At 61.3% G+C, this 12,208-nt stretch overlaps 2 protein-coding genes across 5 annotated transcripts in view; one reads left to right on the forward strand and one right to left on the reverse strand.

Annotated features, from left to right (window-relative positions):
• Positions 1–685: 685 nt before the first annotated feature.
• On the forward strand, positions 686–6,642 carry PRKAG3 (protein kinase AMP-activated non-catalytic subunit gamma 3). 4 transcript variants are annotated; one of them, XR_005955623.1, is made up of 13 exons: positions 686–947; positions 1,821–1,860; positions 2,123–2,352; positions 2,434–2,518; positions 2,605–2,663; positions 2,939–2,984; positions 3,106–3,160; positions 3,262–3,388; positions 3,509–3,656; positions 3,818–3,855; positions 4,084–4,230; positions 4,308–4,477; positions 5,620–6,642. XR_005955623.1 is itself a non-coding variant. In XM_041473514.1 (13 exons), exons 1-13 carry the CDS (start codon positions 915–917, stop codon positions 5,640–5,642), a joined length of 1,140 nt encoding a protein of 379 aa, XP_041329448.1. In that variant the 5' UTR covers positions 688–914; the 3' UTR covers positions 5,643–6,642. The 4 variants fall into 4 exon arrangements, 1 of the variants encoding a protein (XP_041329448.1); XM_041473514.1 differs by having other exon boundaries at positions 688–947; positions 2,437–2,518; positions 3,491–3,656; positions 4,308–4,401; XR_005955621.1 differs by having other exon boundaries at positions 690–947; positions 3,491–3,656.
• Positions 6,643–6,977: 335 nt separating this feature from the next.
• Positions 6,978–12,208, reverse strand: part of LOC121356764 (sterol 26-hydroxylase, mitochondrial) — a 5,270-nt gene continuing 39 nt past the window's right edge. The window contains exons 1-9 of the mRNA XM_041473513.1: positions 12,051–12,208; positions 9,793–9,983; positions 9,323–9,522; positions 9,042–9,239; positions 8,743–8,903; positions 8,232–8,398; positions 7,926–8,007; positions 7,641–7,841; positions 6,978–7,542 (exon numbers count right to left, since the gene is read on the reverse strand). The exon at positions 12,051–12,208 is cut by the window's right edge and continues 39 nt beyond it. Coding sequence (XP_041329447.1) covers positions 7,417–7,542; positions 7,641–7,841; positions 7,926–8,007; positions 8,232–8,398; positions 8,743–8,903; positions 9,042–9,239; positions 9,323–9,522; positions 9,793–9,863 — 1,206 coding nt within the window. The 5' untranslated portion in view covers positions 9,864–9,983; positions 12,051–12,208 and the 3' untranslated portion in view covers positions 6,978–7,416. The remainder of the gene's footprint in view (positions 7,543–7,640; positions 7,842–7,925; positions 8,008–8,231; positions 8,399–8,742; positions 8,904–9,041; positions 9,240–9,322; positions 9,523–9,792; positions 9,984–12,050) is intronic.

Below are 12,208 nucleotides of genomic sequence, written 5' to 3' on the forward strand. Positions count from 1 at the left end.
ACCTGAAAATAGCCTCCGAAAGTGGAGATGCCTGCTCCCTTCCCTGCTGCCAGCACCCGCGATGGCCAGGCTGGAGCCAGGCTGCTCTGCACAGCACAGCTGTAAGGGTCTGGCCCCAAGGGCCCCCGCACCACTGCGGGATTTGGGCCACCCTGTGAGCCAGCACCGAGGCCCCGGCCTCGTCCCTCCTCTTGCTGCCTGCTGTCAGGCTGCACCAGAGAACTCCCTGTACCCCGCCATGGGCCAGTATCCAGCTGTCCCCTGCAGCCAGAGGCCTGTCCCTTTGGCCCTGTAGCCACCAACCCTGCAGCCAGCCCGACAGCCTCCCAGAAATAGAAAACGGAGCGGGGAGCGGGCAGAGGGCGAGCAGGAAGGGGTGGCCCCGCGGCAAGGAAGGAGTTACCCCACGGTAGGGCTGCCCTCGCCGTGGGACCAGGGTCGCCGCGGACAGTGAGCTGCAGCAGGATCCCGGGCAGGGACAGGCAGGGCTGGGCAGCGTCGAGGAAAAAGGGTCCGCACTCACCCGGCCCATGGCAGGACCCAGTCCTTCTCCAGCATCCCCTGGAGAGGGGAACGCTGTGCCCCCCACCGCGGACGGGGCGGGGCAGCACCGCGTCCCTGGCTCCTGGGGGACGGGGGTCCGCGGAGAGGGGTGTCCCTCTGCTCTCTGCCCCCAGCCATCCCTCCATCGCCCCCTCCCTCGGGTCCCCAGGACCAGCGCTGCCCCCGGGGCCGCGACCACCTAGCTCAGCCCGAGGCTGCTCGGTGGCTGCGGGCGCTGCTCGGTGGTGTCGGCCGTGTCCCCCCCCGCGGCGGTGGCGGTGGGGGCATGGCTGGCATTGCTCGCTGACACTCTATCTGCCAGGGCCACGCCAGCCGCGGGCCCAGAATAGCAGCGCTGCCCCGCAGATAGCATGGAGCAGCTCCGTGGCCCCGCCGCGTCCCAGGTACCGTAAGGCTGGGTGGGGGGCGCGGTCCTACAGACCCCCGCGTGGGGACAGGCCACCCCGGGTGTGGGAGAATGTGGGCGGCTGACGGGCCCCTTCCCACGGACGTGCAGCCCTGGGGACAAGGACGTCCTTGTCCCAGCTGTGCCAAGCCCCTTGGGAGCAGTTGGGGCAGGTTGTGCAGGGTCTCTTCCTTCTCCGTGTTGGCTCTAGGTTCCTCAGGGAGTGGTCCCTGTCTTTATGCCTTCATTATTATAGGGTGGCCTGTAAACTTTGGCTCTGTCAGGAAGGTTTGTGGCTGGGGTAGCTCTTCAGCTCTTCCCTCTGCACGTGCTGCTGTATGTAGGGTCTCCTGGGGACTGGGGGAACGGGGGCAGCCGTCTGGCCCTGTGCACTCTCTTCTTCCTCGGGCTGCTGCTTTGTTAATGTAGGGTTCCTGGGATGGACATAGTCCCCGGGAGGGGCCAATGGGGTTGGCAAGGCTCTCTGCACTGGAAGAAGCAAGAACAGAATTTACACCTTGGGACTGGGAGAGGATGGGTGCAGAGCTGCTGTGGGACATGCTTGGCTCCAGCAGCAGAGAGAGAAGGCAGGAGGTCCTGCCATCCATGCCTTGTCCTGCTCTGGAGACCCCTGCTGTCTCCCCAGAGCAGGAGGACAAGCTGGGTGTCCTGGACTGGAGCCACCATGGAGACTGCAGGCTCTGGGGGTCCTGGGCTGGTGGGGGGTGCCCACGTCCCCACCCTGAAAAGACAGTTCTCTCTGCCTGGCTTGGGTGGGTCAAAGCAACTGGGTGGGTACAGGCAGAATCCATGGGTGGGGAAAAGACTGGGTTGACTCCTGCTGATCCCTCCTCACTGTGTGCCCTCTCAGGTGGCGCTGCGGGATGCTGTTGTGTGCCCTGAGGAGGAAGGTGGGTAGCAGGAAGAGTCTAGGTGTGTAGGAGGGGGGGCTGCCTTACCATGTGACAAGTGCATTGGTCCTCTGCCCACCCTGCCCATACCCCTCTCCTCAGCTGGAGTCTGCCCCAGGCTGGAGAACTGCTATATGCTGCCCCTGTGGAATAGGAAACACAGGAGCTCTGTTGGGAGCATCCCCTGCTCCCCCCAGGCAGGAGGGTGCTGAGACCCAGCAGCTCAGCTTACTGGCTAGGGCTGGGATGACTTTGCCTGCAGGGTTTCCGAAGGCTGTATGCCCCAGGGAGGAGGAAGAGGAGGAGGAGGAGGAGGAAGAATACAGGAGACCTGTCACCTTCACACTGGGAAATGAGATACTGGGGCTGGGCCCAGAGGCCGAGTTTCAGACTCCTGACGCCGAGGTTTATATGCACTTCTTGAGGAGCCACTGCTGCTATGATGCCATCCCCACCAGCTGCAAGCTCGTTGTTTTTGACGTCTCCCTGGAGGTGATAACCTGGGGGATGAGTGGGGATGGGCAGTGAAGAAGTAGACTTGGGGATCCTCTGAACCCCTCTGCACTCTGCCAGCAGATCAAGAAAGCCTTTTTGGCACTGGTGGCCAACGGGGTTCGTGCTGCCCCTCTCTGGGACAGCAAGACGCAGAGCTTTGTGGGTGAGTGCCAGAAGCAATGCCTGGCCCCATCCCCTGCCTGGCAGAGAGGGTACAGGCAGCGCTGCCAGCCCCACCTATCTCCACAGGGATGCTCACCATCACCGACTTCATCAACATCCTCCACCGCTACTACCGCTCACCTTTGGTGAGTGCCGTGAGGAGGGCTTGGGGGATCAGGGCATGCATGGCACCGGGAGCGGCCGTCCCCACCACTCCTCGTCCCTTCTTAATCGCTAGACAATGACCAGGGGATGATTCCGGGCCAGACCAGCATCCACTTGTTCCTCCCCTGCTTGGCTCCCAAAATGTAATCCCTGTGTTTGGGTCACTGGGTGCAATGCCCATGGAAAGGGGCAGTGTCTCAGAGTGCCCTCAGTCCCCCTTGGAGCCTCCATGACCAGGGCATTTCCCTGCCTCCAGGTTCAGATCTACGAGGTGGAGGAGCACAAGATTGAGACCTGGAGAGGTAAAAATCATGTGGGTGGCTGGGCTGATGTTGTGACGCAGGGCATGGAGGTGGGCTCTGGGGTTGTGGGGCTGCAGGAGAGGGCTGGAGGACCTCCTCTCATAGCTCTCTCCCTTGGCAGAGGTGTACCTGCAGGGCTCCCTCAAGCCACTGGTCTACATCTCTCCAAGCAATAGGTGAGAGCCTGTCCACTGGGGGAGAGCACACCCCTTGGAGTGGGGGTGTGTGTGCACCTGAACGCAGCCCTATCCCACCACGATGTCCTCATCACCCACAGCCTCTTTGATGCTGTCTACTCCCTGATCAAGCACAAAATCCACCGCCTGCCTGTCATTGAGCCTGTCTCGGGCAATGTCCTGCACATCCTGACGCACAAGCGCATCCTCAAGTTTCTCCACATCTTTGTGAGTGCTGGGGCTGTTTGTGCACACTCATGGCTGGTGTCACAGGCAAGGGTGTCAAGGTACATGCAGGTGCCAGCCCAGCCCTGCCCTGTCCCATTGAAGGCTTCTACCATCCCCAAGCCACGCTTCCTGAAGAAAACAGTGCAGGAACTGTGCGTTGGCACCTTCCGTGATCTGGCCGTGGTGGCTGAGACTGCCCCAATCCACACTGCCTTGGAGATTTTTGTGGATCGCCGCGTCTCCGCCTTGCCTGTCATCAATGATGCTGGTACCTGGGGAGGGAAAAAGTGACGTCCTCATCTCCCTCTGCTAACAGCTCCAGCACCATCCCTACCCAAAACCCCTCTTCTGGCCCTTGGGGTGTGGGAGGAGCATGGCAGCTGGTCCCTAGGGTTCCTTCTGCAGCCCCTGCATTGTTTCTCTTTGCAGGGCAAGTGGTTGGCCTGTACTCGCGGTTTGATGTCATTGTGAGTACCCTGCGTGTGTGCATGCCCAGGCTCAAGTCTGGCCCCTTGCATGCACTGGTAGGGTGCTTATACCTGTCTGTGCCTGTGCAAACCCACGCCACATGCATTGTCATGCACGTGCCAGTGCACATTGCTCTGTGCACATCCTGGGCTCAGTGTCCTTTCTGTGGTGGCACAAGGGGGTGCAAGGACACTGTGGGGCGCTGAATGGGGACACATCTATCACAGCATCTGGCAGCCCAGAAGACCTACAACAACCTGGACATCAGTGTGAGGGAGGCACTGCAGCAACGCAGTGTCTGCCTGGAGGGGGTCCTCACCTGCTACCCCCATGAACCTATGGAGGACATCATTGACCGTATTGCCAAGGAGCAGGTGAGTGGCTGGGGTGCCTTGTGCCAGCCTGGCTGCCAGCTGCCCAGCCTGCCGTGATGCTCTGCCTGCACCCACAGGTCCATCGCCTGGTTCTGGTGGATGAGAACCGGTACCCGCGGGGCATCGTCTCCCTCTCTGACATCCTGCAGGCCCTTGTGCTCACTCCTGCAGGTATTGATGCTCTTAACTCTTAGCCCACGGTGCTCCATCTTTCTCCACTTGCACCCTCAATTTCTCTCCACTTCAGGTAGGTGCCACCCCCCCGTTGCTGTGTGCCTGTCCCCTCCCTGCTGCTGCGTCACCTGCCTCTGCCCCATCCAAAGTGGTCCAGGGGCATGGAGGAGGTTGGGGCTGGGGTGTGGCAGCGCGGGTGCCCAGGTGGGGACAGCAGGACCCAGATGCTGCTTGTCCCGGGGATACACAAGGATCACAGGGGATCCCTGGTGACAGTGAGGAGGGATGGGGGCACCTTCCATGGAGACACTCTGCCAGAACCCCATTCAGGCAGTGTGTGGAATGCAGGTTTTGCAGGTCCCTGGGCTTTGGGTTGTCTTGGGTGTGATGCACCCCAAGACAAAAGCCTACTTTTGATCTTGCTTCATTCCCCTCCGAGACCTGAGCACCTCCAGTGGAATTCCCAAGGGACACAGAGTAGACAGATCCCCGCTCGCACACCCCAGACCTGGTGCCCACCACTAGCCATAAGCGAAACATGGCCAGCCCATGGGCCCCAGCTGGCAGAGTCCCCCACCCCCTCCACTTGCAGCAGCCCCAAAACTGTCTGTTCCAGAGACAGGGCTCACTCCCAGGTGGCATTGGGACCACGCTGCCTGGCCACCTGCAGCTGGCTCTGCTCACCCACTGCCTGGTGAATCCTCACTGGCTAGGGATGGGCATGGTCCTGGCACCCACTGTGGCATCTCTTTAGGGGTGAAATGAGGAGGGGGGAGCTGGCTCCAGTTCCCAACTGCTTCCCAAAGGTAATTATGCTTTTTGGGGTGGTGGTGGGCAAGGGGTTGAGACAGGCCTGTGCCTACCAGTTCCCCCAGCAGTGCCCAGCTGCTCTGCACAGAAGGGGACTGGGAATGGTGTGTGTTAGTCACAAATGGGATATCCCCCTTGCCCCCCTCCCCCATTCCCCCCACCACAGTGCCTTTGCTCACGCTATCCCTGATGCCCACAGGGGTGGCTGTATCGGGAGCTGCAGGGGGCCACTGAGATGTGCGATGCCAGCCAAGCTTCTCTCCCTCCTACCCCAGGGCTTGCATACAAGCAAGGACTGGAGGAAAGACCCCAGTGTCCACTGGGATGGTTGGAGGGGCCATGTCACAGGGTGCTCAGTCCAGCACTGATTTGGGTTATGGTCTCACATGCTGTCTTGCCCCACAGGCATCGACCGATCCTCACTCTGAAGACACCAGGGAAATGCCACTGTCTCGTCTGACTCGGGGATCTCTTGCGCGACCTGTGAGAAGGAGGCTTGGGCCCGAAGGCTCTCTGTGGGGAGGACATGCCTGTTCACCCCAGTCCTCGGGCTCGTCTTGAGTCCAGGGCTAGATTCTGCCGGTCTCGGAGAGGCAGAAACACTGAAAATGGGACCCAGGGGTGCCTCTTGCCACTGAGCACACGGTGATGCTCAGTGGGCACGATGCTGGAGGGGCTGCAACATGCCTGCAGCTGGGCAGAGACCCATATAGCCCCAGAGGACCTGGCCACCCCTCTGCCATCCTGCTGATGGATCTGAGCGTTTCTATTGTGGCTCCCTCCTAGTGAACACAGTCCCGCTGTCTGTGCTCGGTGCCTGGTAGCGTAGGCTCAGCTGCACACACAGGCTTTTTTATTTTAGGGTCACACGGGGCTGGAGCTCTCTGGCAGAGGCACAGTCTGTGCCAGAGCTGGCAGCAGGATGGGCACTTGCATGGAGACCCTGTGCACGTTTTGGGGCGGGCAGGGGATATTTATTTATTTGTTAGTCTGTTCAGCCTTGCTGTAACAAAACAGCCTGATCCAAGAACTGCCTCTTGCCTTTCTGGGGTAAAGCTGGGCATGACTCCTCTGGAGAGAATCAGGCCGGGGAAGGGGTGCTGGCTGTTTGCCAGCGAGTTTGGCACTGGCAGAGTAGTACATCGGCACATGTGGGTAGAACTGAGGGGATGGGGACACAAGACATGCAGTCTTAATCATCTTGGTGATGTGCAGGTCCCTTTGGGGACACACTGAGGGACAGAAGCTTTGGTACCAGAAAGGTTTCTGCTTGCTGCTTCCCTCAGTCCAAGAAGAAGAAAAGTATGAGGGGTTCACTGTTAAAAATGTCCCATGCCCCATCCCTCAAGGACTCTGGGCAAATGGCAATGCATCCCCTGCCTGTGGCTGCTACTAGCTGTGAGCCTTGCAATGGTCCTGGTTTGGGGGTAGGGGATGCTGAGCTGATCTTTCTCTTCCTGCTTTGCCTGCAGTGAGCCCTGCCATTCCCCTTATCAGTGACCCCTTATCAGCATCTCAGTGCAATAAGGCTGACAGTGGAAAGTCCCAGGATCTAAACATCCCTCCTGAGCTGGCTGGCTCTGCCAGGGGATGCAATACCAGTGCTGGGTGGTGACAGACCTCCTCCCATCATGAGGAATGTGTTATTGTTGTGCTTTCTCAGGACCAGGGCTGACTCTGTCCCTTGGGAAAGGCGCAAACCCCAAACACCACCAGCACTCAACCCTCCCCTGGGAACAAGGGGAAAGTGAGGCACAGAGAAGTTTCTGAGGCCAAGGTCAGCTGTTCAGAGAGGACCCAGATGTCCTGGCTCCAGGCACAGATCCACGCGCAGCTACACAAGGACAGGACGAAGGAGACACCGAATGGCTGCAAGCCCCCTCCCTGCTTTCCCCCAGTCCCAAAAGAGCTCCCAGGCTCCTGATGCAGCCCAGCTGGACACAGGATGGGGGGGACACAACCCCCCTGCAGTGTGTCAAAGGCACAGCAGTTCCCCAAACCTCCTGCTGATTTTGGGCAGGGGGCTACTAGTGGTCCAAGGGTGATTTGGGGGCAATCTCTCATCCCCCCCACCTTTCTCACTGTGGGGCTGTGAGCCCCCAGGCCCAAGCTGGCCAGGGAAGGGGTTTGCCTTCCTGTCCTCCTTGTGGGGCAGTAAGGGGGATCTCCATTTGGCACCCGGGGTGGGGGATGGACGTGCAGTCAGGGGGCTCCTGGGCGAGCGATGAATTCCAGGTTGATGGGCTTGTCAGCCACCAGGACAATGCGGGACACAGATGTCACTTCTACGCCACGGGGGTCCGGCCGCACCTCAAATGCCTGGATCATCTGTGGGGAGAAGGGGGGTTGGCAGTGCCTTGGGGATTCCCTGGGACACCCATCCCAGCTCATGGCAAGATACCCAAAGTGGAGGGATCCCTACTTACCCTGGCAAGGGCCAGGTGCATCTCCAGCTCAGCGATGCGGCGCCCGACACACGCGCGAACCCCGTAGCCGAAGGGGATGGAGCTGAAGGGGTGGTGAGGGGAGCCGTGTCCCCGGAGCCAGCGCTGGGGCAGGAACCGCTCAGGCTCGGGGAAGTAGGTCTCATCATGGGACATCGCGTAGTGCGCCAGGACAAAGAGGGTCTGCAGGGCGGGAATTGGGGTTTAATGACCCCGCCTGGCCCCACGGAGTGCACTGGGGGTCCCCACAGCACGGCCCCCACTCACGTTCTTGGGGAAGAGGTAGTCTCCGATGACAATGTCCTTCTCGTAGAAGACCCTGGCGTTGGTGGGCACCACAGGGTAGACTCTGGGATATGGGGAGAGTTAGTGGGGGAACAGGACTCATCTGGAGAGCCAGGAGAGAGCGAGAGCAGGCAGGACAAGGCTCAGCAGCTCCCCAGGGGGGCAGGTGGATATTTGCAGTCCAGAGGGACTGAAATTCAGCCTTGCATCCTGCCTGGTTGGTGCATCCCCCCTGGAGAAGGGGCTGGTGACCAGCACCTCAGGGGAGGGGACATGGCTGGGATGTACCTTAGAGTCTCCTTGATAATGGCCCGAAGCATCGGCAACTTGGGGATATCCTCAGCAGCAGGAAACCGGTCAGCAGGCACAACAGCTTTCAGCTCCTGGTACAGGGTCTCCTGGATGTCTGGGTCCCGGGAGAGGTGGTACAAAGCCCAGGACAGCGTGTTGGAGGTCTGGGGAGTGGAGGACCAGGGAGAGTGAAGGAACTGGGGCCAGTACCTGAGCAGCCTTGTGCCACGCACAGCATCAGTACGGCACTAGAGAGCCCCTGCTCTGGTATGCAGGAAAGTCAGGGGTGAGGGGCAGCAAGCACAGGGGAGAGGGAGGCAGGGAGCAGGATACAAAGCAGAGCAAAGGACCAGGGTCTATACTGACCAATCCCTGAGGGTTTGCCTCTCTGGGGCATCAGCTCCAACTGGGCTAGAGCTCGCAAGGGCTGGGTGGAGCATGGCCCCATGGGTTCCCCTGGGCATGGAGCACAGCAGGGATCCCCTGACAGCAGCTGCCTGGCTCTCACCGTGTCCACACCGGCCAGCAGCAACTCGGCCACGCTGCCATAGACCTCATCCAGGCTGAGTCTGCCACTGGCCAGCAGGTAGCTCAGGTAGCCGGACACCTCCTTGCCACGCTCCACCTGCCCCTCCAGCTCCTCCATCTTTCGGTCAATCAGTGTCTTGCCTGCAGGGACAGAGAGTAGGAACCAAAGCTGACAGAGCGAGGGCTGCCAAAAAGACATTTGGCCAGGGACTGCCCCACTTTTGAGGGTCCTTAGGGAGTCCAGTGCCACCACACTGGACCCCCATCGTCACCGCTCACCAAAGGCGAAGATGGTGTCCCAGCTGTCCAGGTAACGGTCCCAGAAGGGCAGCACCTTGCGGCTCCATCGGGGCAGGACGGTGGCAAAAATGGAGTTCTTGAACATGAGGTTGATGGAGTCAATGAAGCGCTGGGTCTCAGCAGGGACCTGCTGCTTGAGGCACCCGATGCGGGTCTCGAAGAGGATATAAGAGATGCCTGTGGAGGACAAACAGCATCCAGACCTCTGGAGGAATGGGAATGGTGGGACAGGGCAGGGGTGAGGGAGAGGACACCCCTACCTTCCAGGGCAAAGCGGTAGAGCAGGTTGGCCACGTCCCCCACCAGCACCCCCGAGGGGCTGCGGCTCCGCTCCTCCCGCAGGCGCACCATCAGGTCTGACACCACCTCCCCGATGGCATCCGCGTACAGCAGCGCCTCCGAGGGCTTCAGCAGCCGCTTGTTGAGGACCTGGCGCAGGCGGTACCAGCGCTCCCCTTCCCTGGATGGGGAGGAGGCTCAGCGCTGGGGGCATGGACGGGCAGGGGGCAGTGGCTGGCAGCAGTTCCCCAATCCCTGTGCATGCACTCCCCACCCCGGGCTGGAACCATCCCAGGGGTCATTCCACCCACTGTGGCCATGCCCTTCTACTTGGTGGGGACAGGCAGCTCGCAGGAGTGGGAGTAATGCAAACTGCCACCTGGGCCCTACACGTAAGGAAGGGGCAGGAGATGCATGCTGGCCCAGAGAGCACAGCCAGGGCAGGACTCACTCGGTGAAGGGTCCGTAGGGCAGGCGCCGGGTGTCCCGGTGCTCCTTCCACAGGGCCATGTCGCTCCGCATCGGGTACTTGCCCTCCTGCCGTAGCAGCTGCTCCAGCACCACCGGGCTCCCGATGTTGATGTTCCTATAATGTCCGAAGGTTGACTTCCAGATAGGTCCATAAAGGCGCCGGGATATCACCTGTGATGCACAAAGCATAGCAAGGTCAATGGGACGAGCTGGGTCAGATCCTCCCTGCCCCAACGCTGCCCTGAATGTGCCTATCTGCACCCATCCCGTGGACCCCTCAGCATCACCTCAGCTCAAGCACCTGCCCCTAGCATCCCCAAGCTGGCAGCATCCTTGAAGTGCTCTGCAGATGGCCTGGGCTGGTGTCTCTGGGCTCATTTCCTCTCCCAGCACCAAGTACCCCAGGCGCTGACCCCTCAGCACAGACTGGCACATCCTTCACCCACCCCAGAGATGCAGAGACAGCCTGGTGGATCTTTTGGGGAAAGAAGACCAAGAATGGACAGCAGGGACAGAGACAAGTGCCAAGCACAGGAGTGTGCTGAGATGCAGGACCAATGCAGCAACCACCAGCAGGACTAAGTCCTGCTGCTTCCAGCATGGCCCCAGCTCTGCTTAACCTGGGGACAACAGTCATTGAGTGGGTCCTTGAACTCACCACCCAGTAAGGGTGGTTAATGATCAGCAGTGGGAAGGCAGCACCAGGCTAGGGCATGACTGGGCTGCTCCCAGAACAGGCTGTCACCTCCAGGGCATGGCCCCAGGGCCACAGGATCACAACCCAGCTAGGGGATGTTTACCAACATCAGCCCTGCTCTGGGCACTGTTGGCTGCAGGTCTCCTCTCCTTGTCTGCAGCCACAGGTGCCATGCCTGCTTCCCTGGCCGGGGGCACCGTGACCTCCAAGTGCACCCTTTGGGGGCAGCTGGGCAGCCCTTTGCAAGTGGATCTGCACAGGGCCATGTCCAAAGGCCACTTTCCATCCCACCCAGGCACTGCCAGAGCCCCTGCAGAGCATGGCCAAGCACGGGGGGATGCAGGGGACTTAGCAGGCAAGCCCTGGTCCCCATTCCCCGTGGCTGCGGGGATGCACGTGGTACAATCTCCCTTGGTGACTGTCTGCATCGCAGCCTGCGCCTGGATTCAGCTGGATTCGTCACCACGGGGAGACGTTCCTCGTGCATGGTGGCAGGAGGAGGGGGAGGGACGGCCGCCCCGGTACTGCAGGCAGCTCGTGGGCATGGGGCAGCTGTGCCCCGGCTTGAAGCCTGCCCACCAGCATCTGCTGGCAGCCAGGACCTGGCACAGTGCAGGCCTTGCAGAGCTGGGCTGTGAGGAGCTAGAGCTGCCTGGACCTGGGGAAAGGCAGCTCCAGAGCATGAGGGCAATCTTTCTGCAAAGCCAGGCTGTGTCCCAAGGGCAGGAGGGAGCAGGAGGGAGCTCCAGTGCCTACACCCTGAAATCCCACTGTCCTGTGACAACCCCTTCTCCAACCAGCAGTGCCTGGTGCTCTGAGATGCCAGGGAGGCCTGATCCCGCACGGTTCTTGGGCTGGCCAGAGCTCCAGGGCACTGGAAGATGCCGCCTGGCTTGCAGCCAGCCAAGCCCATTGCTTGCTTCATCCGACGTATGAGGAAGTGTTGACAGAAGAAAACAAATACCTCTGCCTACCCCTCCCCTGTCTTGGTATCATCTGCCCAAAAACCTGCCCAGTCACCTGCACCCAAAACCGCTGCTCCTTCCAGCTGTCACAGCCGGGAGCCCAGGGATGCCAGGACCCTGTGAGATGCCCCCGAACCTTTGCCCTCAGCTGCCTGACCGGCTCGGAGATGCTGGAGCAGCCCTGGGCAGGCTGGACACTCCCGAGGTCACTCGGTTCTGCTGGCCCCTCTCTGCTTGCTGGCCCCAGCATCGCCCTACGGCGCCGGGTGTCCCCCACCGCCCAGCCCCTCTGCTCCCCTGCACTGCCGCTCCCGCTCATTCCCTGCCGTCACCTGTCGGCAGCTAACCCCCTCCCTGGAGCCCATCTCCCCTTGTCCCCAGCCGGCACCCACTCCCTCCCTTGCAAAGCCCCTCCGGGTACAGCACCCTCCCTGCAGCCCCCCGGAAGCCCCTCCATGCCACGCACCCCTCCTAATCCTCCTCCTCCTCCCCTACGCCCCCGTGCAGGGTCGCCAGGCCCCCACGCAGCCCGACCCCCGCACGCCCGCAGCCCCGGGTCGGGCTGCCCCGGCGCACCTGCAGCCGGTGCGTGTGCAGCAGGTAGCCCCGCAGGAACAGCCAGACGAAAGTACGGAGCAGCCCCGGCCCCGGTAGCTCCTCCGGTCCCTTCAGCCGCGCCGGCCCCGCCGCCGCTGCCGCCGAGCCCCCGGTCCTGCGCGGCGGTCCCGGGCTGC

This window comes from Pyrgilauda ruficollis, unplaced genomic scaffold (genome assembly GCF_017590135.1).
Source record: "Pyrgilauda ruficollis isolate IOZ18807 unplaced genomic scaffold, ASM1759013v1 scaffold3, whole genome shotgun sequence".
Lineage (NCBI taxonomy): Eukaryota > Metazoa > Chordata > Aves > Passeriformes > Passeridae > Pyrgilauda > Pyrgilauda ruficollis.

Coding starts and splice junctions, on each gene's coding strand:
- PRKAG3 (XM_041473514.1), top strand. CDS start 915: ATGGAGCAGCTCCGTGGCCCCGCCGCGTCCCAG. Junction 2,353..2,436: donor TTTTTGACGTCTCCCTGGAG/GTGATAACCTGG, acceptor CTCTGCCAGCAG/ATCAAGAAAGCCTTTTTGGC. Junction 2,985..3,105: donor CAAGATTGAGACCTGGAGAG/GTAAAAATCATG, acceptor CTCCCTTGGCAG/AGGTGTACCTGCAGGGCTCC.